This window comes from Elephantulus edwardii, unplaced genomic scaffold (assembly GCF_000299155.1).
Source record: "Elephantulus edwardii isolate Elephantulus edwardi_28Jun2011 unplaced genomic scaffold, EleEdw1.0 scaffold00014, whole genome shotgun sequence".
Classification (NCBI taxonomy): Eukaryota; Metazoa; Chordata; class Mammalia; order Macroscelidea; family Macroscelididae; genus Elephantulus; species Elephantulus edwardii.
This window is the reverse complement of record NW_006399764.1, coordinates 16,367,136-16,393,698: the sequence shown is the minus strand read 5'-3', so window position 1 is coordinate 16,393,698 and position 26,563 is coordinate 16,367,136. Positions and strand designations below refer to the sequence as shown.

Below are 26,563 nucleotides of genomic sequence, written 5' to 3'. Positions count from 1 at the left end.
CTATTTAGGTGAAGAAATACAAAGATTTTGATGTCGAGACTCAACTTCCTATCATTAGTGGATGTTTTTGACTATTATTGTCCATTCAAACTAGGCCTAAACATATGTAATGAAGTCACCATCAAGACCTTCAGTCTTAAGTGTACTGTTAATTTTGCTGAACTTGAACTTGGAAGTAAAATTAGTATTTCATTCATCTTCCCAGCCACACTATGCCCAACATGGTTCTCTGTGCTCAGCAGAGATTTGTTGAGTCGTTCAATGAATTTTTTGCTCTTTTGAAAAGTACCGTTATCTTCTAGAGGACTTTACCTTCTCATTGTTATGTGAGGAAGATAGCTGTATCCAAACATGAAGTGAGAACAGAACAGGCATCATGAAGACCTGCTGATTTGAGGACATTTATAATCTAACTTCTGAGTCAGGACCACATCCCGTAGTGCAATAAGATGATACGTGCTCATGGGGCTTAAAAACATGTCAACCAGAGTGGTTAGGGAGAACTTTAGAGATGTAGCGTTTGAGCTTCATTTGGAAGGAATGATAGGGTTTAAACAAAGGATTCCTAGCAAGTGGAACTCCATGAGCAAAGGCAGGATGCTTCTAACCTGCAGGCTCTCAATGTCAGGCAGAGTTACCTCCCTCTTCCCCTGATGTGTTAGTCTTTTTCATTCTTTAGAGTTTTCAAAATATATTCATGTTACCTTAATGACCTTACATGCTATTGTTTTGTGCCATTGGCTATGACTTGAAGTGATTCTATGAACAAAGGCTTGAGCTTTGCCCTATTCTGAGCCAACTTTATCATGTCTAACACACCTGATCCCCTTCCCCATTGCTACAGTCCGTGTCAAGTCACTTATCCAGAATTTTCCTCTCCTTTGCTGACCTTCTACCCTTCCAAGCATGATGTCCTTGTCCAAGGACTGACCCCTTCTGACAACATGCCCAAAATATATGAGATGGGGTTTGAAAATCCTTGCCTCCAAAAAGCAACCTGGTTTCATCTGCTCCAGGACAGGCCTACTTGTTTTCTTGGAAGTCCATGGTATGTTCAGTACTCATCTGCACCACATCTCGAAGACATCAGTTCTTCTTCTGTGATATTTCAGGAACATAGCTGCTCATTGGGTTAATTAGTCTAGACAATTATCATTTCAATCATTGATAGTGTGGATACAGGGATATGAATATGTGATTGGATTATTTACTACTGTCTAGCAATTCATGCAAAATCCACCTATCTCAAACTTCTGATAAAAAGTACACAGGCTCAATATAACAATTTAAAAAAAAATTTATGTAGAGAAACTGTTCCTTCACAGTGCCACAAAAGCACTGTTATTTCAAGACCAGATTGCAGAAGCATAGTGCTTTCTCAGGCTCCCAGAGTGCCCGACAGCGGGCCCAACCTCCATGGCATTTTCTTGGGCTCACAGAGTGGCAGTGATGGCAGGGTCAACCTCTGGGCCACATGGTGTGCAGCACAGATAAATCCCTGCCTGGAGCTCGATCATGCCATTCCTGTAATTAGATTTCTGTTTGAGTCACTGATAGGGCGTTTGGAATTGAAGTCGTCACACTGTCTTACCAAGCTCTCCAAGGATCTAAACTGCATGGATGTCTATGAGGACCTGATAGTCTGCTCGGATGTTGGTCCCTCCAAAAACAGGAACTTTTTCTGTGGTCTCTTCAAGCCAGAGTTGTACAAATAACAGTTTTAGTAATTAAAGCAGTGCACTTTACCCTGCTGTTTTGTTCCTTTATATAACATATTTTTTCCACAATTTTTTTCAGATTTTTCAGAGAACAAAAAAATGTGAAAACTGTATGTTTAGATTTGAAAACCTAAGGAAGTGAGAGAAAATCTGCAGATGACTTGGGCTATTTTTCAAAGTACGTGCAACAAATTCTAGTTCTTAACAGAACATATTTTTCACAGAAGGGCATTCTTCTGAGGAGCTAAGTAGGATGACCAAAAAAAAAAAAAGAAAGAAAATCTCAGGCAGGTTACATTGTCAAGGAGTGTATTTTTAAGAACAAAGGCAGAATCCCATACTCTTTAATTACACCTTAATTATTCTACAGTTACCCACCAAATGCTCTTTTTCCTTCCCACGTCATCTAGAATACAGTTATTAGTGATCTGGTGAGTAGACAATGATTGCTGGCCTGGATTAAATCTTGGAAATCTAAATATCCAACTCTTTCTCACAGCGGAGCCTAAGAACTGATTGAGCTTTTAACTTCAGTCACCTGGAAGTCTATTTTTGCATAACTTAATGCCTCGATATTCTATTTCCTAGATTCCGGTCCAGTTCATTATACAGGGTAGCTAAATTGCAGGCACAGTCGTTTCTGAGCACGCAGGCACAAAGTAGTTAAACATCTTGCTGTGTGTGAGCGGTTCGAGGACAGGCAGACACCCTGCACCTTGACCACCTATTATGAAGCTTTTTGCTGCCGTGTCAAGTGAAAGCGAGTTAATTGGGTGAAGCTGTGGAGCATGTTAGGGGCCTGGTAAAGGGCTGCTGTCTGACAGCTGAATGTCAGCAAAAGCCAGTCAAGTGTAGCTGAGAGACAGAGACCTGTCACAAAGTTCCCGCAGACTGGAGCACAGTTAGGAGGCTGAAATCTGGTTCCGTCTCACTTTCTCCCTCATTGAATCCAAGCACCTTCAAAGATTTTACACTGTACATGTCAACCCTTGTTCTCGAAGCTGTTTCCTCCTAACTGTCCTGCATTCAAATGATTGAACAAAAGATGCTAATGTTTAGCAAAGTGAATGTAAATTCCCTTTTTCCCCCCTTTACGCCCAAGCAGATAGACATTCCACTTGAAGAGAACTTTGAAGGTTTACATCAAACAATTAGACTGCCTCCACATTTAGCTTATAATAGAATCTTTTTCTCTAGAGAGTCTGAAAATTGACAATTAAAGCAGTCGAACAAGCAGTGGCGTTTCTCTTCCACAGAAGTCTGACTTTAGGGAGCCAGGGTTCCGGCACAGAGGTCTGGAGAATGGACACACAGCAGGAAATCTTGCCTCTTGTCTTTTGTCCCCAGCTTTTTCTTTTCTCTTCCCTCTGACTTAAGGTGAACGTCTATAGCGATCGGCCTCAGAAGAGCAAGCGAGGTGTGCACAGAAAGAGCAGTGAAAACCCTTCTGAAATGTTCTGTCCTCTAGAAAGGAGGTGTGGACGACAGTTGGGAATGAAAATGAAACTTTGTGAAATGACACTTCCAGGCAGATGAACATTTAAATACCCAAAAAATGCCCTGATTATTGGCTTTCTTTATGCCATAGATTAGAATAAGTGCATTTATTTATTTATTCACCACTAGGTAAACATATAGAAGAGCTATCATATGACCCTTATTGGTGAAACAGAAACAAACAAATACAATGTCTTGTGCTCTCAGGAGTGGCTACTCTAAGCCAGAACTGGCCATGAGAACTCTGCGTCATGATAACAAGTTTAAATTGCATAGAGGTAGGTGGTATTTGGTTGAACAGCACAGATCTGAGCAAACAAACCATTGTGATAACTGCTGCTGTGTACGCGTGCTTGTGTGTTAGGACAACATACAGGACGGGCAGCTTAAATACACAGGAGAGCCAGCAGTTGGCAGGGAACTGGGAGAAAGGTTCTACTGATGTTGAGCCCTGTAATACAGTAGGAATCAGCCAGACAGAGACACCCATTTCTGAATGAGAGGAACAAGAGTGGGGATGGGTGGGACCCCCTTGGGAAGGAGGGTACACCTGAGGGTCAGCGTTTTGTCCCAGGAGGTTAGGTGTTGCATGAGGAGTTGTTACCTTGCTGTAATAGAAACCTCTGAGCACTATACCAGGGAGGTGATCGGTGTTCACAGAATGGATGGTTTCACAGACTCATATCACATCATTTAATTGAATATATGTAAAGCACAGTAAGAAGAAAAAAAGAGTTGTGGTTGGGTACAAGCAAGTGGAAGGGACATTCTGCCTCCTTTTTCTGGGGTGGTATAAGGGTCAAAGTGGAAGTATAATAAAAGGAGGGCTGGCAGATCGAAGGTGCCTGGGAGCGCTTCTAGTCTTCTGCTTTCTAGGAGAGATGCGTGGACAAACACACCTCGCTGATAAGAGAACTGATGACAGCCTGCTGAACAGCTTCCACTCTGTCTAAGGCAATTTCGGAATGGCCTCGCAATGACCATCACTATAACTTATTGTATGGCCTTCCATCCCCCTCTATCTATAGGTACCTTGTCTGGGAAACAAATTCACAGTTTATGTTTACCATGGATTCTTTCGATGTCTCTCACAAACTACTTGATGATTTACTGTCACCCTTTACACTTCTTAGGAGTTTCATCTTTCCTATTTTTCTTTCATTTTTGGTAGAAAATAGAATATTCTAAAGTAAAATGGTACATATTCAATAAAGAATGGATGAAGAAGGAAATTGAGATAAGTCAGAAGGGATGATGGGTGGGTTTTTTTTACAAGGAATGATTTCTTTACAAAAATTAGAGGTCAGTTTAGGCTAGAGAAGGCTCAGAGACAAATAATGGATGGAGTTTTTTGTTTGTTTATTTGTTTGTTTACTAAAGAGCTTTGAAATAATCTAGATTCCTTACCCTAAGCTTGAACTTTCTTTCAAACAAGGGCAGACATTTAAGAAAATTGGCGTGGGGACTCTTCCGGGAGTTGGTTTGAATGGGCATTGGTGGTTGGTGACATAGGAATGATGGTGCTTTGTGGGCAGGTGCCCAGAGATGATGGGGGTGTGGCGAGATCGGCAAGGTGAATACCTGTCCTCCCCAGAGGTTTCAGGATTGGTGCTGGGCTCGTGGCAAGAGGACCTCCGAGCGGAAACAGCAGGAGATGTCTCATGACAAGCACTGAGACACCAGATTCCTATCAGAGTCGTCAAGGTTATCAGATGACGGAGAGGGCAGGTCAGGCAGTCCATTTCCACACAGAGCACAGTACCCATTTGGACGGTGAATCTTCTCATGCAGGAGAGTTGTGGCTGGTGGAGAGTTCTGGGGACTCGGCACCTCTCCACGTGCCACTGTGTAGGGCACGGAGGTGCTGTGTGAGCCAGCTAAGGAAAGCATGGGGAACTTGACTCATTAACGGAGTATCTTGTCTGTATCCATGGAGGCTGGGAAACTCCCATTACCATTGTACGTCAAACTGAGGACTACAAAAACAGCAGATGTTGTGGTTCTGTGGTATTTCAGCAAATTATAATTTAAGAAGAACTGGCTGGGGATGCAGATTAGTTGAGGACAGTGTGAGCTCCCTGAAGACAGGGATTTTTATGTGTTCTCTTCGCTGCTGGATCTGGCACATGGTAGCTCCTCAAAAGAGATTTATTGAAAGAATTCATGAACAGCCCAAGTTAGGATACTAATGGTACAATTGGGCTTAGATATACTTTTATGCATTATTTAAACAGGAGGGAAACCTATTACATGGAATTGATGTTGTAGGGAACAGACTCCTGACATGTAACCTGTAAATTCATTCGTTTGGAATTTTGTGACTGCTACATTATTACCACAGTTCTGTAAGATGTTGTGCCTAGCGATGGGTTTGGTTTGAGACCACTGGAAATGGCCCTGTTCCATCAGAAATCACCTTCCTGCCTGTCGTGTAAGGGAAAAGTCATTGCCAGAAAAAAGTGATTTGTCTTGGAGCTTACTGTTCAGAACTTGTGATGTGAGGGTGATCCACAGATGTGAACCCCAAGCCCCAGACCGCATGGCTGGCCCTACCTTTCACTGAGAAATGGACCAGGCTCTTTTAACTGAAGATGGTCCCTCTGCAAAGGGTCAGTATGGCACAGATCCAAGGGTCTGCAGTCTTAGGAATAGACAGTTTGTGCCTTGAATGGTTTGTGGGAGGGATGAAGGCTGGTGCATCACAGGAGGGATTCCTCAGGGCTTTTTGGTGTGATATGACAATGATATAGAGGGAAGATGGCCTGAAATGCCAATAAGAGGGAGGGATGTGGAAGAAAAGAAGGCTTTCAAATTCAAAGTGTGCATTATGTCTAAGTCTATTGAGATGTGTGATTGATTGAGATCTATATTGCTCACATAAGGCTTAGGAAAATCATCTCCTTTGGATAACTTGAAGTACTGTGTCATTCCTCCCTTCCTGGCACCCTCTTACCTGAGAGGATGGTCAGTTATTCCACTCAGAGAAAAACATACCATTAAAAGGTCGAAGTTTATAGCTTCCAGATTATTACTAAATTTTTGACATTGCATAAAAAAGTTTTATAACTTTAAGAGGAAATTCTTCAGTAATGAAAAAGTGGTCAGAAAACTCTTGCCTAATAGTTCCCAGAGAGAGTGTGACATGTGTACATTTTGACCACAGAAGTCGTAATTTGGCAGCTGGAAGTGCCATTTGGAGGGAACCGAAGGCCTCCGCGTTGTAAGTAGCTGTTCTCCACAAGAAGCTGCATTTGTGTGGCGTGGAGGCACAAGGTACTCTGTGTGGTCATTTGTCTGTGAGTGTTTACCCAAGGGCAGCTTGTGAATATGAGTTAGATACCTGAAAATGTTGAAATAAGAGAGTGTTCTCTGTGAAATCAAAATCCTTTCAAAACTTGCAAAACATTTGGTTAAAGCCCCACCCTCTGAGACCTTTAACTCACCAATTACATTTTCCATTTGACCACACATTTCAGAATCATAACTGCACTAAAATATAGGCTTGGGTATATAATAAAATTAGTCTTTTTTTCATAAAGGGTTTTTAGTTGTTAAAGTAAAAGCATACTTACAGTAGATAATTTGGAAAATATAGATAAATATAAAAAAGAAAACCTCCCAATAATTCCAGTCCCTCAAAACAGGTCCTGTGTGTGATTCTGAGTACCTCTCTAACACATGGGTCAGCCTAGTATTGCCTGGGGGTCAGACCTACTATATCAGACTTTGTATAGCTTGTGAGAATGATGTTTATATTCTTAAATAATCAAAGGGGTAAACAAAAAAATCTTTCACAACATATGAAAATCATGTGATATTCCCAGTGTCCACAAGTTTCACTGGCCCATTGCCTCGCTCATTCCTACTCTTTTGGGTCCTACAGCTCTTGTGTCACAACATCAAAGTCAAGTAGTGACAGTTGGGGCCACATGGCCTCTAAACCTAGACTATTGACTTAAAGAAAATGTTTGTTGACCCTCATCTCACCTAAGCATTTGTCTATGTTATCCACAAGTTTACAAAGAGGAGTTTTGTAAAAACAACTATGAGGTATCATCTCACCCCAGTCAGAATAGCAAAATTTAACAGAACAGCAAGCAATAAATTCTGGCGAAGTTGTGGAGAGACTGGAACCCTTATTCACTGTTGCTGGGAGTGTAAGCCACTGTGGAAGGCGATATGGCGCTTTCTCAAAAAGTTGCAAATAGAGATACCATTTGACCCAGCAACTCCACTTCTGGGAATATACTCCAAAGAGACCATAATTGACCCCCAAGCAGATATATGCACACCCATGTTTATCGTATCTTTGTTCACAATAGCAACGAGTTGGAAACAACCCAGGTGCCCATCAACAAATGAATGGATAGAGAAGCTGTGGTATATTAACACAATGGAATACTATGCTACATTGAAAAACAACGAACTCATACAATATTATTCTAAATGGGTGACCCTGGAGGACATTATACTGAGTGAAGTATCTCAGTCACAAAAGGACAAATACTGCATGGTACCACTATTGTAGAACAGGACTGGCATCAGGGTTGGGGAGAGACTGAGAAAGATGGATTCAATAATGTACACTGCATTGAAACAGATGAGGGAGAAAATTACTTAAAAGGGATATGTGATTAGGTATTTTCATCATGACAGGAGTCCAGAGCAAAGGCTGCATAGTGGAGTGGACCTGGGGGAGGGTTTGTAAAACAATGAAAGAATTTTACTTTTACTTTTCCAAGAGGGTAGTATACTAGGGGGGAGGGTTGGGAGGGGAGAAAAGTGCAACAATTAATGAATGGAAATCCAAAGTCTCTGTAAATTTTCATTGAAATTAATAATAAATTTTTTAAAAAAAGAATGAAGAAGGGGGGAAAAGAGATGAGTTTTGTAGCTACATATTTCAGTAAGTGACTATGTTGTTATGTGCCATCAAGTTGTTTGCGACTCATAGCGACCCTATGTACAACAGCCCTAAACCCTGCTCTATCCTGTGCCAATCGTATTGCTTCTGACACACCCATCCCAATTACCCCAGTCACTGAATCAATCCACCTCATAGAGGGTCTTCCCCTCCTGCGCTGTCCGTCCACCCTACCAGCATGATGTCCCTCTCCAAGGACCTGTGTCAGACGATGCCCCAGAATCCTTGCCTCCAAGGAGTAGCCTGGTTTAACCCTCTCCAGGATGAATCTGATTTTTTTCTTGGCAGTCCGTGGTACATTCAGTACTCTTCTCCAACACCACAGCTCAAAGGCATCAATTTTCCTTCTATCCTCCCTAGTCAGTGTCCAGCTCTCTGATGCATAACAAGTGATTGCAAAGACCATGGCCTGTATCAGGTGCACCTTAGTCTCCATAGAGACACTGTTGCTCTTGAGTACTTTAGAGAGGTCCCTAACCGCAGACTTTCCCATCACAATATGTTTTTTGATTTCCTGGCTGCTGGTGCCAAGACTGTTGACCGTGGAGCCGAGCAAACTGAAGCTGTGAACAATCTCAATCTTTTCGCCATCCATCCTGATGCTAAGAAAAGTGACTATGACCTAACTTATTTAATAATACCTCTGTTGTTGAATATTGGATTAAATATAAGGTTTGTGTGTACTATTATTAATATAAGGAGTCTACTTATACATGAAATTGTTACCTCAGACGACACTGTCTGTTTAATACAGCTGCTCAGTTGTTCTCTAATGTTCTATCAATTTATATCATCACTGACACTGTTGAGTGCTGCTTTCACTAGTGACAAGTGTTTCTTCAGCAACAGTATCATAATTTTAAAAAGTTGGACTGGATATAAATATTCTACTTTTAATTTGATTGCTCGTTAAGATTACCATTTCCCCCAGTTATTTTCTAACCAACTATATTTTTACTTTTGTAATGTACCAATTCATAGCCTTTATTCATGATTTAGATAGTTTTTTTAAGATAAAAATAAACCCCTGTAAAAACTGATGAAAAGAAAAATCAAAACTTTGTTAGCTTTCACCCATAACCATACTCAAGCTTAGTACTTTTCCCAAAGACAAAAGGTTCATGTGATTTCTTCAGGTATATAATATGCTACATGTGTGCATTTATTTTTTTAAATACAAATGGATTTTGTACATATTGTCTTGAACATTTTTTGTCGCTTGAATATATTTCTCTATGAGCACTTACCTGTTTTTCTTATTTAAAAAGAAAAGGTTATATGAGATGGTTGTGTTTTACTTTACTTACACAACTTGTTCATGAAATCTTAACCTTTTGTTCCTGTATAAAATGCATCATTGAACACATCTGTCTTTTTGTCTTGGTGAAGTTTTGAGAGTCTAGACAGAGGAGAGATGCCTAGTGGTGGGGCTTCTGGCTCAAAGGGGCATGTAAAGATTTGTCTCCTAGAAAGGTTGCCTAGGCTTCTGTCCTAACCTGTATTCTGTGACCTTGCTGTTACTCTCGGCTTCTTAGCAGTTGTTGTTGTTAAGTGCCATAGAGTCATAGATGACTCATAACGACCCTATGAACGAAAGACCTGAACACTTGTATAACTTTCTTCGTTTCTCCTTGTTCATAGAGTTTCCAGAGGCAAGCTATCGCTTCCAAAACTTATGTTTTTATCTGACCTAGTGGTAAGAAGCTGCACTATAATCCTGAAGGCACATGGTTCGAGGCCACCAGCCGCTCTGTGGGAGAAGGATGGGCAGTCTCCTCCTGTGTGATTAACTGTCTCTGAAAACCCACCAGAGGGTCAGCTATGAGCCGGTTCTAACCCGGCGGTAAACAACAACAACATCTAACATTATCAATAAATTAGACCTGAAATATACTGAATTTTGTTTCAACGACTTTGCTGTACTTCTTTGTAATAGTTTTTGGTTTTTTTTTAATTTTTGTTGGGTTTTTTTAATGCCTAGTAATGGAAAACTAATCTTTCATTTGCATGTTTTATTTTACGATTTTAAATTATAAGAACAGTCTATCACCTTTTCATATGTCAATTGACTATTTTACAACTCATTCTACCTCTAAACAGCTGTTTGTATCTGGGACAATGGATGCAAGTAGTTTCTTTCTTTCTTTTTTTAAAATTTATACTGATTGACTTACAAAGTTCGTATGCATTGCTTTTCACACCAGATCTTTGCCCTTTATTTTACCCGCCCCTGCATCTACCCATCAAATTGTTTGACCCTATGATTAAGCAACACCCCCCTGCCCTTTGGATTCTCACACTTGTTCTACAACAATGGTCTTATACAATATTGTCTTTATGAGACTGAGTTAATTCACTTAGAATAATGCTTTCCTGTCCGTCCCATGTTAGGTTGTAATTTACAAAATCATTGCTCCTGTGTGCTATATAGTATCCCATTGTGTAAATGTACCATAATTTCTCAATCCATTCTATTATGATTGGGCATCTGGGCTATTTCATGTTCTTACTATGGTGAATAGTACTGCTATGAACACTGGTGTACAAGTCTCTGTGCCTCGGTTCTCATTTTCTCAGAGGATATTCCAAACAGCGGAGTAGCTGGGCCATATGGAATTTTTTGTTGAGCTTTTTGAGGAAATGCCAGACTGCCTTCCAGAGTGATTGTATCATTTTACAATCCCACCAACAATGTATAAGAGTTCCTATCTCACCACATCCTCTCCAACATTTATTACTTGCTGCCTTGCTAATCTTTGCCACTGCTACTGGGGTAAGATGGTATCTTATTTGTGATTTTGATTTGTATCTCTCTTATTGCCAGGGATTTTGAGCATTTCATCATGTGTCTGTTGGCCATCCGAATATCTTCCTCTGAAAATTCTTTTCATGTCTCTTACCCATTTTGTAATTGGATTATCAGTCTTTTTGTTCTGGAGGCCCCATAAGTATTCTATAAACTTTTGTTTATGAAACCCTTGTCTAAGATGGTATTACCCAGTGTTTGTTCCCAGTCAGTAAGTTTTCTTTTCACTCTGTGGGGAAAAGTTTTGGATGAGCCCAGAGATTTCATTTTTAGAAGGTCCCATTCATCAACTTTATCCTCTTCAGATTGTGCCTTTCTGGCTGTATTTGGCAGTCCTTTTGTCTCACAGAGTAGGCCTTTGAAGCTTGATCCCAGTTTGTATCTTACAAGGCCAGCAGTTTCTTGATGCTTATTTCTCTTTCTTTCTTAGCTTTTGGACCTTTGCTTTTTACCTGAGCATAAAATCATTCAGGAAGAAAACCCCAAACACTACATTCCAGGCTCACTCACAGTAGATATGTCCCTTAAGTATCTATGCAGGGACTCTAAGCAGAAGTATTAGAGTTTCAGAAGTGCCTGTAAATGGAGTGGATGCCTCCTCCTTTGTTCTTTACTGGAAAACAGGTGCCGTAGACCGTGCTGACATATGCTGAGAAGCCATTTGGAACCACAGGGTAGAAGCTTCCTTCTGATTACGCATCACAACAAGGTAGGCTACGTCCAGAGCCCAGATGCAGGATAGCTTTTAATGGCCCTATCAAAGAGAAGTAAGCATGTTCAAGCTATTATCTGTTAGGTTTACATTTATTATAACTAACATTAGGAAGTGAAGTATTCTTTACATATTTTCTAATCGATGTGGTTATTAGGTGTTATTGAGTTGACCTTGACTCACAATGACCTTGCAAACAGCAGATATGAACCTTCCCTTAACCTGCAACGTCCTCACCATCCACACGATCTCAAGGCCATTGTAGAGTAACTATCTCAGCCCATTTTATCTAAAGTCTTTCCCTCTTTCACTGACCCTCTACCTTTACCAGCATGATGTCTCTCTCAAAGACTGTTAGTGTGTGCCGTTGGGTCAGAATCGACCCATAGCTGACCCTCCAGCAGGTTTTCAGAGACAGCTAATCACACAGGAGGTTGCCCATCCTCTCAGAAACATGCTGAATGTTCAGGGGATGAAGTTTCCCCATCCTTGCCTCTAAGGAGCACTCTGGTGACACTTCCTCCAAGATAGATTTGTTTTTTGACAGTTCCTGGGATATTCAGTACTCTTAGCTAACACCATGCTTAAAAGACCATGGTTCTTCTTCAGTCTTCCTTTACATTGTCCAGCTTTCAGATGCCTAAGAAGCAATTAGACTTTTTTTCTAATTAGATTTTTTGGTGACCTTTATGAGCTTTCTCTAATGAAGAAAGTCACACCATATCAATCATTTGTTGCAAATATTTTGACCTGGTTACCACTGCAAAGTTTTAATGATGTTTTTATATACGTTTATATTTAAGAAGTCAATTTTTATACCTCTTTGCATATTTGAAGTATGGATATATTTGTATTTCAAATTCTTTCTTAGTTGTGGAGGAGTGTGTTTTTCTAACACACGGGGACCAAGTGTCTCCTTGACCGTTTCTGACCATTTCTAGCTTCTTTGTCCTCGAGTATGTCAGAATTGCCAGAGCAGGAGCTCACTGGGAGCATATGGCTGTGAAGGAAGAGATTCAAACCAGGAAACGCAAGAACAGAGGCCATCTGGGAAAATCCTTCACCTCTTTTTCCAACCTTAACTATGTCAGGAAATCTAAACATCCAAGAGAAGAAAATGGGAATTGTTATCTTGTCAGGCACAAGACATCTTTAAAGTAATTTCAAATTAAAGTATAAATTTTCTAGTGTAATTTCAAACTGCAATGCTGATTTTATCCCTGAGCATAACAACAGAGAAAAGAAAGAATGAGGACTTTTATTTGCTGAAAAAGCTCCAAAGCTTGCATATTTACTTCACTACTATGAGTATTCAAATGCTGGACTGTAGTAAAATAGAGGGTAAAAATATAGTCCATTTTAATGTCTAAACATTCTTATAAGTGGTATACCACTTGTCTGTGCATTGCTGTACAGAGGTAACTCGTGGTTGCTGTGATGCTGAACACTGTGACAATGATGTGTCAAATGAGATAATGTCCATGGTGGACAGTGTTTGGTGGAGCTCCCTGTTTAAAACAAACTTGGAAGCAGGAGTGGCATCCTCTTCTGAAACAGCTTGCCTCTGGAAACCCTATGAACGTGGATAAATGATGAAAGTTATACAAGTGTTCAGGTCTTTCATTCATAGGGTCACTATAAGTCGTCTCCTACTCAACAGCACTTAACAACAACAACAACAATAACAACAACAACACAATCTGCTTCAGGAATATTTGTAAAGCCTTTACTATGTTTTCGAAGCATCCTTGGGTATAAATAAGTCCAAGGCTTTATCTTCTTTGCGTGGTGTGATAGGATAGTGGGCCGGTACATGGGAGGGAAATCAAATGACCTGAGATAATATCCTTTTATCCCACTTGCTAAACTCTGCAACCTTTGCCAAGTGTTAACTTTTCCATTATGACTTTACTATAAAATGCAGGCAATACTAGTGCTTTCTTACGGCATTGTGAAATTAATCGAGATAGTACATGTAAAGTTAAATCTAGTAGAGTGCCTAACACATTTGTTCGATATCTGGTAGCTATAATTATAAAGTTGACTATTATTATCACTTGAAAAGAGTATTAAGAGAAGAAGTGAAGAAGAGACACTACTGTATGCTCTGCATTTGCAGTTTGTGATTTTATTTAACCCTTTAACAAGTCCTTGAGGGATTATTATCCCTACTTTACAAATAAAGACATAGGTGAATCCAGGACAAGGAGCTTGTCAGAGAGCACATAGCTAACAAACGGTAGAATCAGGCTTGGAACTTCCCACTATGCTGTGCTGTTTCTAAATGGAGCATAAGCTACATATGTGATAGATCGTCAGATAGCCAGGCAGGAATAAATTCACGAGGTAAATGACTGGTTTGTTCGTTCAACAATTCAACATCATTAATCACATTTAGTCTCAGATACTCTGCAAAGAGCTGGGAATACAAAGTCACGGCTCTGTCACACTAGGTGGTCATACTTTAATAGAGAATACGTGAGAGTGTATGGGTAATTGCACTCTGTGGAATAAGAGCCCATGAAGGAATGTCACAGTGCCACCGGGTGAGGAGACTGTGGAACGGTGGAGACAGGATCCGGGAGGACCCTACCAAAGAGGCTGAGCAGAGGCTGGAGGACAGGAAAGGCCAAACCAAACCAAATTCACGGCTATCTGCTTGATTGCTACTCAGGATGACTGTCCATTGGTTTCCAAAGCTGGAAACCTTTATGGGCGGAAACGACCCATCTTTCTCCTACAAAGTAACTGAGAAATGCAAGCTTCAGACCTTTGAATTAGCAAGCCAATACTTTATACACTGTGCCACCAGGAAAAGGTAGATGGGTGGCTACCTGAGTGCACAGGCAGGATGTGGGCATGGACTGTGAATGTGTCATATGTAGGGACTCAGGAATTTCCATGTGATTGTATTGCAGAGTGCAAGCAAGGTACTGGTAGACCTTGCTGCATGTGAAGCAAAGCATTTGTGAGCCAGGCTACAAGGAGCTGCAAAGTCACAGGTCATGACTGTAGAGATGAGACCACTGATCCCATCAATCCACCACATCAACCAACTAGTAAAGACTGACCTTGAACCAGAGAGATTGACATAAGTGATAGATTAGCTCTTAGATCAGTGCTGAATATCTGAGGACAACATTATGATGTGCATCCAGTTTTTAATATGTTCCACTTCTCCTTTCTGATTTGTGTCTGCCTCTGTGGTTGCCTTTACTTCGGAATCCATGGCTCTTGGTGTTTCCCATCCACCAGGGAAGACATTATAATGCTCAGTTGATCCACATCCCCACATACCTGGATGCCAGTAAACAGAACATTCAAAGTAGTCTGTCCTACGTTTGGAATGACTGGTAGGGAGATTAATACCTGTAGCATTTCTATAGGTATGACACGGTAACAAGGAGTTAAAACTGAGGACCTAAAGGATGAAATCTTTAATGATGTGATAGGTGTGTGTGCATTTTCTCGTCCATGGATCCTCTTGTTAGATGCCTTGGAGTTACTTCTGGGAACAGCAGGATTTCCCTGAGCAGAATGCTGTCCAGTGCTCTGCAATCCTCCTGTTCTCCTCTGGGCCTGGGTCTGTTGTAGCCCTAGTGTCACCCCATCTCTGTAGAGCTCTTTTTAACCGACACTCCCCCAAGCATTCTCTCCCTCTCCAGGGTCTGGCCCTTCTGGCAACACTCGCAAAGTATGTGAGACCATCAGAGCACATCCTAGCCAAACCTCATACAAGACAAACCTGTTTATTCCCTTGTCATCCATTCTTTGCCAGCACCACAGTTTTTTTTTGTGTTTTTCTTTTTATAAATTTAAAATTTTTTTTTTTTTACAAAGGTTTTGGATTTCCATTCATTCATTGCCGCGATTCTCTCCCTTCCCACCCCTCCCCACCAGCTCACTTCCCCCTCCGAAGAGAGAAAAAGAAAAAAAATTCCTTCATTAGTATACAATTCCCACGTCCCTTCCCCCCACCCCGAGTACACTTCTCTATGCAACCTTAATTCTGGATTCCTGTGATAACCATAATACTCAATCATATATCACTTCTAATCTGTTCCTTCCCTCATCTGTTTCAATACAATATACATACTTCATCCAGTTTACACAGTTTTAAAGGCATCGGGTTTTTTTGGCAATAATCTGAGTCAGCCAGCATGCACGTATGTAGCCGAGATTTAACAAGGCAATGTGCTGCCCTCTTGTTTCAGAAACGATGCAGTAAGCAGGTGTCCTCTTTTTGGTCCGTTCATGGCCATATGCACTCTTGTTCATAGTCCTGCTGTTTAAAATGGCCTCCAAGCATGTTAAAGGGCCATCTAAAACTGAGGGCTTCTGAAGCACAGAAAGGGTGTAATAAGCTTCACAGAGAAAGGCCAGGTCATGTGATAGAAGCTTTGTTCACAGATGGGTTACAGTGCTGTCGGCCGTACGTTCAGTGTTGAGCAACAATATATATTGAATGAGGTGTCTTTAAGTAAAAACAAGGTTAGGTATTGATTGTTTGATGAAAATATTGTGACCCGAGGCTCACAGGAACCTAACTCTATATTTCTTCTAGCAGCATTGGTTCAGTATTCACTAACAAAGTGAATAGTAAGAATTGACTTTGTGTGTGTGTGTGTGTGTGTGTGTGTGTGTGTGTGTGTACACACATTAATTCTTAAATGTGCCTGGTTCAAATCCATCAGATAATCTGGGGGAGAAAGAAGATGAGCAATTAACTTCCATGCAATTAACTACCTCTGAAAACCCTCTGGAGAGTCAACTATGGGTTAGCTCAGGCTTGAAAATACACCACAACAACTCATTAATTCACCTGCTAAAAATGACCTGACTAGGTGTACATGTGCTCACGTGCGTGCGCACACCGCCCGCCCCCCAACATGTGCACACCTCAGGTAGATAGATGAACATTCCACAAAGACAGAACTTATGTCAGTGTTGATCGCCTATATCCTAGAATACCAATATGGAAGAAAGATAAGTGAACAAGTAGAATTTGGTTAAGTAACATGAAATATTTGGAAGGAAGGAAACTCAGTGATACTACTAAGTACTGGAATTCTTAAGTAAAATTAAAAGCTAAAGCTGAAGTGGTGAAGGAGCTTCATTTTAGGCCATCTTATTTCTGATTTCCCATCAGTGGCTTAGTGGTAAGAGTTTGCACTGCCACCCGGAAAGCACATGGTTCGAATCCGAGAGCTGCTCTATAGGAGAAGGATGAGGAATCTCCTCTCATGCAATTCACTGCCTCTGAAAACATGCCAGAGGGTCAGCTCTAGGTTGGTTCCAACTCAACACACGTAACGACAACAATAGCATATACCTACCTTAAGACTCGTAATTTAGAGGACTTCAAACACTATCATTGACGCTGAAGTAATGGAAAGTGGACAAGGTAACTTAATTGAATGAAGCTGTGCCGTCTGATCTGTGGCCAATGTTGGTACTGGTTTGGCTTTTAGAACTGTGTTGCTTCAGTGATACCATCCCAGTAATTCTGACTTAGGGTGCCTCTATGTGATAGAGTGAAATTACTCCACAGGACTTTGGAGGCTTTGATAATTAATAGAAGCAAAACACTGGGTATTTTCTCCTCAAGAGTAACTAGTGAGTCCAAACTGCCAGCCTTTCAGTCAGCAGACAAGCACTTAACCATTGTGCCACGAGGCCCGCTTTTTAAAAAAATTTTTTTTTATTATTTTGTGTGCGTGTACCGTCAAGTCAGATCTGACTGGTACAGGAGGATATTGCGCCTCCTTCTCCGGCAGAGCATCTGGTGGATTCAAACCATGTACCTCTGGGATTGCAGTGCAGCTTCTTGCCACTAGGCCACCAGAGCTCCCCAGAGGCCCGCTTTTTAAAACCATGTACTATATTATGTCTTCTTAAGAATGAACTATCTATAGCCTTTCAAAATCTTAAATTTTTTTGTTTGGAAACTTTTTTTTTCTAGGTTAAATAACATCCATAAAAATTGTTAACATTATACCGTCTACTAACACATGTGGAATGATGGCAGAGTTGGAGAATTTCATCTTCCTTATCTGTTAGGAAAGCAAAGTGAGTCCCTGGTTAATTCATTCAGCTGCTCAGACTGACCCAGCTAGACACTGTAGTCTTTTGTTATCCTATTAGTCCAGCCTACTATCCATACTGGTCTAGTCTAGCAGTCTTTTTACTCACCTAAGTGCCTAAAACAATCTCTATGCAATACATTTCAGGCTTCCTAAATCCTGTTTCCTCTCACTTTTTATAATACTAAATTCTGAAAGACTTAAGTTGATTATAAATGCTGCACAGGAGACAGATGGCCTGGTGTCATTGTTTTTGAAGCCTTGACTTACAAAGTAGCTTTGATTTATATACAATTTATTGAATAGTTACTTTATTATTAGACTAATAGTATATTTCATTTATTTTTTTGTTGTGGAAACATGTTAGAAAATTAAAATATTGAAAGATTTAAAAAATCGCTGTTGGATATGTCCATTGACTACTTGACTATATTTCTTAACATTTAAAGTACAGATTTTTAGTAACATATTCTGTATTGTGACTATGTGTTTCACTGATGGGCTATAACAGCTTGGATAGAATAATTTACAGTTTACTGAGTAAATAAAAGTGCTTCTATAAAGATTCATACAACACCTGGCTTTTATTTTAGGTAACTAATTTCCTTTTAAAAAATGCTTAAATGTAGATTTACATGAGAGACTAAAAACACCTCCATAGTTTAAAATGTAGTTTAAGTGACCATAGATTTTGCAGATTTAAAATAGAAGACCAGATGATGAATGTTCATTTTTAAGGTCTCTGGTAAAACATTATTTAATTGTCACTCACTCTCTGTGTTACGTTAATGCTGGTATGGTAGATCACTAGATATTTTTTTTGAAGGTTAAATAGTAAAGACAAATTTATTAGGAAGTTAACATCTCCAAAGGGACAGACCTCCTTCCTTGAGATACAGAGGAAAAGGCAGCATTCTCCTGAGAGGAAGCTCTATTTGTGGTTTCCTTCTCTGGTTGGGCCTCAGGGCTGGAATTTGACCAATGAGATGATGTCATTGAGAATTCAAAATTTAGTGGGTGGTTCTTATTCTAGTCTATGTTCTCTGATGTCATTCGTGCTCCCAAAGCATTGATTCAATGCATGTCAATATTGGCTTCCTTATTCTGATAGCTTAATTTCCAAAGCAAACTTTTTGCTTCCCGACTAAATCAAGCCTGGAAGCAGGAGCGGCATCCACTTCCGAAATGGCTTGCCTCTGGAAACTCTATGTACGAACAGTGCTCAGGCTGTTCATTCATAGGGTCGCTATGAGTCGTCTACGACTCGACGGCATTAAACAACAATAACAATGACGACAACCAAGAGAGAGCTATGTTGGCCTAGTGGAAGGAAGCTGTGCAACCAAGCCGAAGGTGGGTGATTGTCATCTGTGGCCCTCAGCCAGGTTCAAATTGTCTTCCTGTCAAACATTCTTCTAGGTGGTATAGCACTGGTCTGTGCGTTGCTGTACAGAGGTAACTCATGGTTGCTGTGATGCTGAAACCTGTGACAGTGATGTGCCAATTGTGGTAATGGTCACCCATGGTGGACAGTGTTGGTTGGAGCTTCCCAAGTAAATCAAGCCTGGAAGCAGGAGCGGCATCCACTTCCGAAATGGCTTGCCTCCGGAAACTATGTACGAACAGTGCTCAGGCTGTTCATTCATAGGGTCGCTATGAGTCATCTACAACTCGATGGCATTAAACAACAACAACAACAATCCTAACATTCCCCCCCGGAGAGATCAAGCCCCTCAGATCTTTTAAGGTTTTGGGGGACGACCACTCTAGCTGCTTGCTTCCTGCTGGACTTGCGTGTTGTCTTGTCTACAGAGGCTTTGAATCTCTCTATGGCCCTACTTCCGTGGGTTTCTAAATGCTTTGGCTATGATGCCAAGTGAATTGACAGGAATAGGGTTAGGAGGCATGGTTAAATAAGATGGCATCCTTATTAAGCTATCTGTTTAATATAGAATACTTGGAGCCTATTAGATGTTTGGGTCTACTTTGATGGTGAAAGAATCTGTCCTCTTGAATTTTCCCGGGTTTTGGCACCAAAATGTTATTGTGTGTTTAGTGCCCTAGTTCACCCTCCTTGGGCAAAGGATTGTACGAAGCAGAAGAGGTTAGAGGGGACGGTACCCAAGTACCAAGTTTGAACAATATATAGCAATCTTAGAGTTTCTTGGGAGAATAGACTTTAGTGCGGAGAGCATTAAAGCATAGGCTAAAGCTTTTTATTGACGTGTGAGGAAGAGAAGAAGAAACAAAGAGGACAGAAGGGCATAAAACAGTAAAGACAGATTTATTAGAAAATTATATCCCCAAGGGACAGACCTCCCTCCTTGAGATACAGAGGAGAGGCCTGTCTCTAGATATCTTTTGTAACAAGGAAAAGAATTTATTGTTTTAACATCACATTCTCATGACCTCATCAGAGTTTTTCAGACATATTGTAAAGTTATTAAACTGACATAAAATCCAATTTTTTCCCTATTTCATGGAAAAGGGAATACATTTATATAGCAGTATATAGATTATAACAAATGATCCAAGTTACAAAAGCATTATTTGTTCTCATTTAAATGAAAGATTGTTTGCTTTCTAGAGGTCATATTGTTGTTAATTGCCTTCGAGTCCAGAACAACTCATAGTAATTCTATGAACAAAAGGCTTGAAGCCCCTCTACAACTATCGACATGACCTCTCAAAACTCTATGAACTTTGAGAGGTCATATTAGTAAAACTACATAAGAAAATATCTGCATTTTTGGAGGTTTTGAGATAATTGTTGAGACTAAATCAAATACCACATGTAATAAGTGAGCCTCTGATTTAAAATACTAAAGAAATGTGTAACTCATTTCAAGATTATTTAATAAAAATGCATTAACTTAAAGAGTGCTTTCAGATAACATGATAGAAAATAGATATTAAAAAGTAAGGTTGTCAGCCGTAGGCAACTTCAAGTCAGTTCTGACTTAGAGTGATTCTGTGTACCACCAACAGGAATACTGTCTGGTCCTCTCCGTCCTCACAGCTTCTCTGTGTTTAAGCCCATTGTTGCAGCCAGTCCATGGATTTCCTGACTTCCGGCTTTACCTTTCTCTAAGGATTAGTTCCTTTTGATAACATGTCCAAAGTACATGAGACAAGTCTCACCATCCTGACTTCTAAATTGCATTCATGCGATACTTCTTACAAGATAGATTCCCCCTCCCCCCATTCTCCTGGAAGGCTATGGTATATTAAATAGTCTTCACCATCACTGTAATTAAAAAGACATCAACTCTTCTATGACCTTCCTCCTAATTCATTGTCCAACATTTATATGAATTTGCAGATGAGATTGAAAATACCATAACTGAGTCAAGGGCATCTTAGTCCTCAAGGTGACATCTTTGCTTTTAAAACTTGAAAGAGGTATTTTTTTGGCAACAGGTTGGCAAAATCCAGTACATCATTTGATGTCTTGATTGCTACTTCTAACAGATAATAATTATATTGTTGAATAATTTCCACATGCTATTGGATAGCTCTTTTGTGGGAATGGGAAAAAAATATGGGTCCATATCTACCCAAATATGTGACTTCTTTCTCTGATATCATTTGGTTCTAGATAATCTGTTTCCTGAAACATTTCCATGTTGACCAACTCGTTTTAGTACACGAACTCTGTGCATTCCTCTACTCTTCTTTTGATATTTCTTGCATTGTTTAGTATTTTATCCACAAAATTCTTCAGCAACTGAAGGTTTGAATTTGCTCTTCAGTTCTTTCAACTTGAGAAATGCTAAGCTTGTTCTTCCCTTTGGTTTTCTAACTCTTTGTTATGCTTTGTCTTCTTGAGATGCCTTTTGAAAGCTTCTCTTATCTCTCTCCAGTATTTCTTACCTTTGTTTTGGCCTCTTCATAGTCCAGTGCAAGTTTCACAGTCTCTCTGATATTAATTTTTTTTTTTAAATTTTGTTCTTTTCTTTCTCCCCTGTGTTTGTAATGACATCATTATTTGTCTTTGCTTTAGTCTGGATGTTCAACTGAAATCTTATCCACTGTAGGTGACCACTCTGGTATATGTAATCCTGGTGGTATAGCTTACAGCATCAAAGCAACATGCAAGACATCACAGTATGTCAGGGTGACAGATGAATGGTAGAAAAGTTTAGGAATAACAAAAAGTGGGCACCTTTGGTGAGTGACAAGATCCATAGAATATTATTAGAGACCCTCGCTAAAGGAAGGCCTTCTTATTTTGGTTGTCGATGGAGTCCTAAGAACAAAAAAAAGGAAAAATTCAAGTCCACAATACAGGTAGGAAAAACCCCCCTCTGTTTATTTCTAGTATTGTTTCTAACAGGACTGATTTGTCAGTTTGGCAGAGTTTCTGTTTACTATTCTGAACAACAAGAAGAAAATATATGAGCATCTTCAGTCTAATTTTTTGTACTGCCCTCTTTCCATAAGTAGTTTTTCTCAGACCAGAATTTGAAGTGTGATGATGTAACAACAAACTACTGTAAATTGTTTAACAGCATTTTTTTAATCTTACTAAATAATGCTATAGCCACAACTAAGCTTTGTCAAGAAGTAAATAAGCCCCTATTGACTGTTCTGACCAGAAATACAGTAAAAATTCCCACATAAAATGGGAGAAAAATGTGAATTAAAATTGAAATTCCTTTAAACCTGTAAGAAAATCACTGTAACTTTGGAGGTTTTGAGATAATTATTGAGACTAAATAAAATATCATGTGTAATAAGTGAGCCTTTGATTTAAAATACTAAAGAAATGTGCAACTCATTTCAAGATTATTTAATAAAAAGATATTAACTTAAAGGGTGCTTTCAGACAACATGGTAGAAAAGAAATATTAAAAAGTAAGTTTGTCAGTCTTAGGCAACTTCAGCTCAGTTCTGACGTTTGATGTACTGGACCAATAGAGTAGAAGAACCCCCAGGCCTGTAAATTTAAGATAACCTTTGAACTTAGATTTTGAACTATTTATGTAGGTCCCTTTTCAACTGAATAAGAGAGTCAGCTCAGCTCAACTCAACTCAACTCAACTCAACTCACTCCTATTGAGTTAGACCGCCTTCTAGAAGATTTTCAGATTTTGCCTGGTAGGAAATTGCACTTCCTTCTTTCTTGGAGCAGGTAGAGGAATTTGAGTTGCCTGCTTGCCTTTGGTTTGGCAGCACAACTCACTACCCACTGGGCCCAGGAGTGACTTATACAATAAACAATGTGAAGAGAGGAATGCATTTCCTTAAACAATTGGCTATATCGGACTAAATGGTTAACATTTATCCTGCAGCAAAGATGAGGAGGGAATGAGAACCTATATCAATAGAAGAAAACAAACAGAATAGAGATGATGAGACTGCTGAAATATTGTAAAAATTATAACCAAAGGCACAGAAAAAATTACATAAAATTATTAAGCCCAAACCCACTGCCTTGAGTCAATTCTGATTGATAGTGACCCTGAAGGACCATGCAGCGCTAGCCTGCAGGGTTTCCAAGGCTAAAGATCTTTATGAAGAGGCAAAATGCCTCTATTTTATTCTGGGGTGGATTTGAACTGTCAACCTTTTTGTTAGCAGCCAGATACCTCACCCACAGTGCTTACTATGTAAATGTTTACTGCAACATTGTAAAATATTTTTTTAAATAAAAGATGAGAAAGAAAGAAGCTCCCACCATCTCCTGTTCTAAAATCCCCTTAAATTCTTGAGTCTAATGGAAAGAGTTAGTTGATGACACTACAGTTTTTACAGTGACAAAGTCAGCAATTGCTAATGATGCTTTCAATTCATACACACAGCCCAAGAAATCAGAAAAGGATTTCTAAGAGCAGTGGAAGTATAGGAGTGTGAGCCTTCAGGCTCTGATGTGATGACATGTCTCTGTCCCAGTTATGAACTGATAGGCTCGGGCCTGGTGTGCTGTCATGCAGTTCTGTGAGTTGACACTTCCTCAGTTCACAAGCTCACGAGTTCTTTTCCTTCCATGGGAATAAAATGAGTCCTTCTTAGGATCATTCAGGTGGCCATTTTAGATGGTTTTTAACTTGCAGCATAAAAAGAGATTCCTGTCTGCTATAGGCTCACAAAAATCAAAAGACCCAAGATCAAAGAAAATTGCTGAAGTAGGTGTTGGATGCAGTCATTGATTTTTCTCCAGTTGTATGTTAAAAAAAAATCACAAAATTGGTAACACATACAGCAGTTGAATTTCTATTACTTTCTGAAAGCCAGTGGTGATGTCCACCTTGTTTTCACATGTAGAGATGGTTCTGTGTAACACTTACAACATAATCAAGCAGATCTTGAAATTCAGTCTGTTTGCCATCAAACTGTTATGAAATCTACCAATATGATTTTTTAAGTTCCAGTAAAAATAGAATTGAATATTTAGTGGAGGTAATTAATAACTAGATTCATGCTAATGTTATCTCAGGAATATTAATTTACTGGGAATCTACTCAAGTCTGACACATAGGTTTTCCCTGTTTTTCTACTATCTGGAAGTATTTTTACATAAGTGCCTACTTCATTCGTAAGATTTTGTTTATGCTAAATATTAATTACTGATTATAACTGTATTGCTTAAGGCTTAATTGTATAGCTTCATCAGAGTGCTAATTCAATTTTCAAATTCTTTAGGAGTGTGTGATGTTTAATTCTGATCTCCAGTAATGTTTCAAAATATATGACAAATTGTTTTCATTTTGCAATCATGCATTTTACATCCATATACATAATATATTCATATTATACAAATTCTTATAGTAAGAAAGGTCTTTATCAAAGGATAAAGTAATAGTGTTGCTATTATTATTAAAGATACAGACAAAAAGGTCATTGTACTTGAATTTTATATTCCATTATGTTATTTACTAGAGGTTACTAGGATATATTTTCTAATATATTCTAATAACCAACAGCAGTTGGTTAATTGAATAATCAGGCCAGTATATTTTAAAAGAGAAATATCTACAATTCATTTTCTAAGTAGCCTAATCTTTCATATTTTGTTGTTGTTGTGTGCCCCTGAGTTGTAACCAACCCACAGCTGACCCTCCAAAGTGTTTTCATAGGAAGTAAATCGCACGAGAGATTTCCTGTCTTTCTTCCATGGAGCAGTTGATGGATTTAAACCTCCTGCATTTGGATTGGCAGTTCAAATCCTTCCTCTAGGCCACCAGAACCCTCCATACTGCGGTGTTGTTACTGCTGTTCAGTGCTGTGGAATCGGATACGACTCAAAGCGACCCTGTGAACTACAGATCTGAATCCTGTCCTATCTTGTGCCATCCTCATCATCTCTGATTCACTTGAGGCCATTGCTGTAGTAGTTGTGTCATTCCATCTAGATGAGGGTCTTCCTCTCTTTTGCTGACTGTCCACCTTTCCAAGCGTGATGTCCCCCTCCGAGGAAGAGCTCCCTCCTAAAAACGTGCCCAGAGTATGTGAGATGGAATTTTGTCATCCTTTAAGGAGTGTGCTGGCTGGACTTTCTCTGAGACTTACCTGTTTGTTCTTTTGCCAATCCATGGGATATTCAGCGCTCTTCTCCAAAACCACCAGTCAAAGGCATCAGTTGTTCTTCTCTCATATTATAGTGTATATTATGTAGAATATGCTGTACACCATAATACAATTAATACTATCAACACCAGTTTCTGTGACTTACCAATGGCTTGAAGAAGCAAAGATAGAAAATATCTGGTTAGCACTTACTCTGACACAGTAACTTTATAAAAGGCTTCAGGAAAAGCTTTTGTGCTTAAGCCAGCTCTCATTGCCCTGAAAAGTTTATGACTCAGTCCCACTTGGAAAACCACTTCTTATTTATATATTGTCACATTGAACCCCAACATCGATGCCATGTTGACTGATTCATGGCTCAGAACTGCCTCACAGGGTTTCCAAAGCTATAATTGTTATGGAAACGAATTTCCTCATCTTTCTCCTGGGTAGTGCCTGGTGGGTTTGAAATGCCAACCTTTCAGCTCCCAGCTGAGCACTTAACCACTGTCCCACAGGGACCCCTTACTTAAATGACAGTACCAACCTCATCCTACACTAAGCTGATTAGTCGTGCACTTCTCTGTTCGTGCTTTTAGATTCTGTTTATAGGGCTTTAGACTACGCTTATTTTGTTTTTCTTTGTTTTTATGTCACAGGCAGGATCACGAGACCATTCAAATCTCTCCATTCCTTCGAGAACTGCTCTTCCCTCGGACACAGTTGTTGTTGGGGACTTTTTGCCATTGAAAGCTGAACTTGATAGCACCTACACTTTCCTAAAGGAGACTTTTCTGAATCCTGTGACCCAGGTTCTCAGCCAACCTCACTCCTCTCCAGTGACGGTGTCTGCAAATGCCAAAAGACCAGCTCAGACCGGATTATGACTTTATGCAATTAAAAAAAAAGGAAGACAAGTTAACAATACAATTAAAAACGTTTTGAAGGGGCAAACTTCTTAATAATTGAATTTTGTTTCAGCACAAAAGGCTTCTTCTTCTTCTTCTTTATATACAAAATTAGACAGTATTTTGATGTGGTGGGTATCTATAACTCCTTGCATAACTAAGTAGCCTGCCTTTTCCCCCTCTTAAGTTTTATTTATTATCACAGTTGCTCATTTTTATGTAGCATATTTTTAAATGTTAAAGAATGACACATTTTGGGTAATTTCCCTCAGACTTAAAAAATCAATAAGCCATTTTAGTCTCTATCTATCAAAGTTGTTTCATACTTGTCTATTTTAAAGCAGGACTGCAATACTTTAATAGGATTGAGAGAGCTATTTGAAATGTATGCCAATGATTCCTGTCA

The 26,563-nt window shown here is 39.6% G+C and overlaps 1 protein-coding gene across 1 annotated transcript in view; it reads left to right on the top strand.

Annotated features, from left to right (window-relative positions):
• The window catches only part of CCDC171 (coiled-coil domain containing 171), a 313,076-nt gene extending 286,877 nt beyond the window's left edge, over positions 1-26,199 (top strand). The window contains exon 25 of the mRNA XM_006881285.1: positions 25,909-26,199. Within this exon, the coding sequence (XP_006881347.1) occupies positions 25,909-26,136 (228 nt within the window). The 3' untranslated portion in view covers positions 26,137-26,199. The remainder of the gene's footprint in view (positions 1-25,908) is intronic.
• The last annotated feature ends 364 nt before the right edge of the window (positions 26,200-26,563 follow it).